We start from the raw sequence: 5,213 nt of genomic DNA on the forward strand, positions 1-5,213 counted from the left end.
ATAATAATAATAATAATAGACTAAATGTGTTTTATAATGTTTTTGATGATTTTTAATGTTTTTACTATTAGCAGAGTATTAACATAATTATTTTTACATATGCATGTAAAAACAATGTTACCATTAAAGTCATTTCTCAAAAGGATTAAATGTTTCTGTTCTAGCTAGGCCGAAAATTAGATTTTTTGTGTTGAATGTGTTCTTGGTTGTTTATATTGCGTTTTTTTTCATTGCGTTTTATGTTTTGGTTTAATGATTTTAGCAAAGTTTTTATAACTAGTTTTGGGAGTGTACTTTATGTTTTGGATGTACTTTTTTTTTTTTTGTAAAATGTACAATACACATCATGATGGAAACCCTAACAACAAGTTGAACCAAAACCTTCAAGATGGACCGGAGGCCCACCTAAACCACGGCCCAACCAACATCGTTAGAAGCATGTTACGCCTATTAATCTATTATTTCCATTTCTAATTATAAATAATTTCAACCACACAACTTACTAAGGGAAAAAAAAAATTCAATCTTGTGAATCTTGTAGAATTATCGAAGCAAATGAACATTCTTATAACTATGAATACCGTATAAGATACCAAAGTCCAGAAATTTTGAACAAAAAAGAAAAAGAAAAAAAGAAATAATAAGCACAATATGAAAGAACAAATCTTTATGCCTAGAAAGACGACTTGCGTAGTGCTTCCTTTTTTTCCCTCTTGTTATCTATCAACAAACTCTTTCATTTCTTGTTTTCTCTCATTTCCCACAAATTTCATTTCAAAAACATCTTTCTCAAGAACAATTCCCATTTCCATCGATTCAAAGTGGCATCTATGCACTCAACTCAAATCCCATTTTTGACCTTAAAATCAATCATGGCTTCTTCAATTCAAGACTAGAATTTGTCATCTCACAGAAGCACTCTTCAGGATTCGCATAAAAATAGTCTTCTTCTTTTGGTTTTTCTGCAATCATCACACGATGATTTGGTTGTCCCATTCTTTCCTCATGTGATGATTTCACAGCATTTGAAAACTCATTCCATGATATTGTCCCATTTTGATGTAAATCTATCAATTCCACAAGTCTTCTTCTGTTTAATCTCACAGTTTTCTTGAATCCAAAGTACCTACATCACATCACATGATTACATTATGTATATATAGTTGGATTTGTATATGTATATTGTATACATACATAAATGGAAGAAAATGTTGAAAAGAGTTAGCTTATTAATTACCTTCTATGACCTTCAACAAGCTTTGCCATGTTTCCATCATAAGATGGAACATAAATGTTACTAGCAACTGACACCATGAAATCAAGAGCTGCCATTTGAGATGAATGATTTTGGAATTGCCTCAACTCTTCTCGATCTAATAAAGTTTCTTTTTTGACCTAAAAATGTTATGGAAGATTTAGTTCCAATTTCCAAATAACTAAAATCAAATTGTTACAATATATATAGGCTCAGAGATCACTTTTTACAAATTTGCCCTCAAGAAACTTACAATCCGTGGAAATGTAGCCCTTAGCATTTCGAGTCTTTTTTCACTTCCATAAATTTCACCCGATGCAATGTATATTTGTGTGTTTTGCTCAAAACCAAGTGCTTGTAGAATCAAAGTTGCCTCTTCAGGTGTAAGAGGACAAAGACCTTGTGATCTCCTCTCTTCAGACACTATCTCCTTCTCTCTCCACCATGGAAACGCATACCTAAAAACATAAATCACAACCAAAATCTAACCATTTGATTGAATGGAATGGAATAAGCAATGGAATGGAATGAGTCATTACATTCTTTGATAACATTTGGTTGACACTTGACATATATATTTTTTCATATGAATTCTTTATATTATGTTCACATACAATGCATAATGGAGTGGTTCATTCCATTCCATTGGGAAAATGGAATGAACCATTCCATTCCATTGTTTCCATGATTCCATTACCTAAGCCGTTTGAGTTCTTCAGCTTCTTCAATGGTGCAACCATGTGTGCAACCTGAAAAGGCCAACATGTCCATTTCATATCTTAAGTGTAATGCCATAAATGGTCCTTGTTCTTGAAGAATTTGCACTAATTTATTCCCAAGAGCCTCGATTGAAGGTGTGAACTTTAGGGCTTGGAAATTGACACGACATCTGAGTTTTTGAAGATCTTGAGGAAGTCCATTGTTTGCTAATCGTGTATCTGTTCGATTGAAGTGTATGACTTTATGCTTGCTAAAAAGTGGTAGAATCTGTAATTTTTTCAAGGATATATAAAATATTATTCACCAATATCATATATCTTGCATTTGACCTTTTTTTTTAAAAAAAACCAACCTGTTCAAGGTAATACTTTTCACTTGACCAACTGACAGGTGGCATTTCTAATGGTTGGAATCCGTATTTCCTGCTAAACCTCTTTGGCAACCTTTTAACAATCCGGACTTCATCTCTTAGTGATTCAATGAAATGGCCCACGTCAAAAATGTCCTCAAAATCACTGAATCAATCAAACACCATAACTTGTAAGTCATAGTTTCCAAAAACATCAAATTTACTAAAATGCCCCTTGAATTAATTACCTAGGATCAGCCCAGAAAGATGTCTTATCCAGCTCTGGAACAACCAGAGTGAGATTTAAAAGACGTGCAACTGTCACCATGTCACATATCTGAAATTGATAAGCTAGTTTTAAAAATGAATAAGTTGTGTTTAAGAATAAAATAGACATGAAAGAGGAAAAGAAGAAGCACAAACCGCAGCTCTCATTTGATTTAAGCCACCGTTACATGAAACTTTAAGAAACCCGTTGCTTATGTAATTCCCTGGATAACAGAAAAAGAGTGGAATCCAAATGCAAATGATTATCATTAGATAAAACCCTTATAATCATTGGTAATTAAAGCAAACTCTAATAGCATAAAGTAAGTAATCTGTGAAGCAAAATCAACATCATTAACAAGTTACCAAAATGGAAACAATTAAACAATGTTGCATACAATAAGTCTGATTGAAAATGAGTTGCAATATAACATTTTTTACATCCGAAAAAAGATTTGAATCAAAAGAGGGGTGTAGGCGTGTAGTTCACTCACTTGGAGGTGGCAGAGGTGGTGGCGCTGGTGGTGGTGTTGGGAAGGTTTCGAAGCCATTTAAAAATCTGGTGAACAATTTGGGATGCCAAAGCTCACCAACAGCGACAAGTTGAACAAGACAAGTCCAGATCAAAATGCTGGAACAAATCCTAATGAACCACACTTGTAATCTTGTTCTTTGGATCACTTGCCCTGGTAACTTCGCCCATCTCACCACCTGTACACTACTGTTCTCAGATCTAACATCCATTTCATTTCTTTACACCACATCGCTTCTTCATTCTCAAAACATTGCTAAGAGATTCGCGAACTTTCTACTAAGTAAAGACTCTCGCTTTTGGAAACGAAATTGAATCAATTGGAATCCTAAAGAAACGACCTTAATCTAACCTCGAGTTGGATACTCTGAAAATTACGAAAAAGATTCGAAACCAATCCAATCGGAATGACCTAATTTCGTTGCTACGAACTAGGTGCTGAAGAAATTGCGTAAAAAATTATCAAGATTTAGATATGACAAATTGACAATGAGGTAACATCAAAAACACCCAAACAGAATTGAATAAACCTAAATTTGCGAAATGGGTGCTGTGACGAATTGACAAGAAGATTTGAGCTTTTAGCGTATAATGGATAAATTCTAAGAACCCTAGAGAGGGAGTGATAAACAATGGTTATTATTGATGATGGTGTGAAAGGCAAAAACAAAAAAGAATTGCGAGAAAGAGGAGGTGAGGAAATCACGAGAATGGGGAACAATCAATTGATTATAATAATGAAAACGAGACTTCCAACCACCTAAGCAATCGTCGTCAAATACTTTCAAGATCTTTTCACAAAATTTTTTATTTTCTGTAGTGTAGTAAATGAGAGAAATGTGAAGAAGGGCTTGTTGTTTTGTTGGGATGAAATCTTGGGGAAAAGGGGAGAAATCTAATGAGAATTATATGATGAAAGTGACAGAGGAGAGAAATGGTACAAAGTGGTAATTGGATAGGTCATACAAATCTAGAAATGGTGGGACTATTTTTTCCTCAAACAAAAGAATGCCGTTGAAATCTTATATTTAGATACATCATGTGACAAATAATTTACAAAAGAATAAAAAGGTATTATTTTGATATGTATTTATGAATATTAGGAGTAAAATGTGAAGCAATTAAGTTAAGATGTGTTCAATGGTGGCTAACCGAACTAAAATTATATATGGAAAGGTTAACTAATTTCTTGAACCTAAGCATTAATGGGTTAACCTAATTTTGATAAAAACTTCATAGTTAAATTCACAATAAAAATATTCTTTCAATGCAGTCTTTAGAAAATTGCTAAACAAGAAATTTAAATTTATAACTCAAACCCACATTATCAAAATGAATTAACGAAAAAAAATAATGTCGTCTTTACTTCAATAATTTTTCTAAATAGTTGATATTTCAAACTAAAGAGACTATTTTTATTTTTAAATTAAATTAGTAATTTTTAATTAAAATTATTATTGTTTGATGATATTGGTAATTGATAAATAATGATTTAGTATCAACTTTAGTCTTTTAAAAAATAATATAAAATTTTGATTTTGTGTAAACTATCATTTGGCCAAAAATGTCACCGTAGCCGAATCGTAAAACCAATGATTTTAGCAGTTTGAAAAAAAAAAAAAAAAAAAAAAAAGCTAACTAGTTTTAGGGTATTTTCTATGTTTGGGACATTTTGAACCCTCTAATTAAAGGAAACTACAAGATTGTTTGTTATTTAATACTTTCATATTTATTCTATCTTTTATCTATAGATTTTTATACAGACGGAAGTTTTTAATAGAGCTTAACTCATTCCAGTTATCTACAAAAGCCTATTTTGTATTCTATGTATAATAAATAAGAATAAACAAACGAATTGTTTTTTTCTGTATTTTCTATAAAATAATGGGATTAGAAAACTTCCATCTAATGACTTTGCTTTGGATACACCAAATGTCAATAAAGGGCCTGCAGAGATGAGTGAATTATAAATTAAAATAAGGCAATTTGTGCCAACATTTGTCCACCATTCAAACTTCAAACGTAGACTAACAAACACTTGCTTCAGATGAAAATTATTACTTTAATGGCCGTGTTAAATATAAAAGCCT

At 32.0% G+C, this 5,213-nt stretch overlaps 1 protein-coding gene across 1 annotated transcript; it reads right to left on the reverse strand.

Moving 5' to 3' along the window:
- Positions 1–543: 543 nt before the first annotated feature.
- LOC145065508 (rhamnogalacturonan I rhamnosyltransferase 1-like) lies at positions 544–4,036 on the reverse strand. The gene is made up of 8 exons (XM_079012505.1): positions 3,086–4,036; positions 2,748–2,815; positions 2,573–2,661; positions 2,328–2,490; positions 1,953–2,242; positions 1,509–1,713; positions 1,238–1,395; positions 544–1,126 (listed from the first exon to the last, which is right to left on the reverse strand). Exons 1-8 carry the CDS (start codon positions 3,333–3,335, stop codon positions 871–873), a joined length of 1,479 nt encoding a protein of 492 aa, XP_078868631.1. The 5' UTR covers positions 3,336–4,036; the 3' UTR covers positions 544–870.
- Positions 4,037–5,213: the final 1,177 nt, after the last annotated feature.

Source organism: Lactuca serriola, chromosome 8, assembly GCF_051521515.1.
Source record: "Lactuca serriola cultivar US96UC23 chromosome 8, Lser_US96UC23_V15, whole genome shotgun sequence".
Classification (NCBI taxonomy): Eukaryota; Viridiplantae; Streptophyta; class Magnoliopsida; order Asterales; family Asteraceae; genus Lactuca; species Lactuca serriola.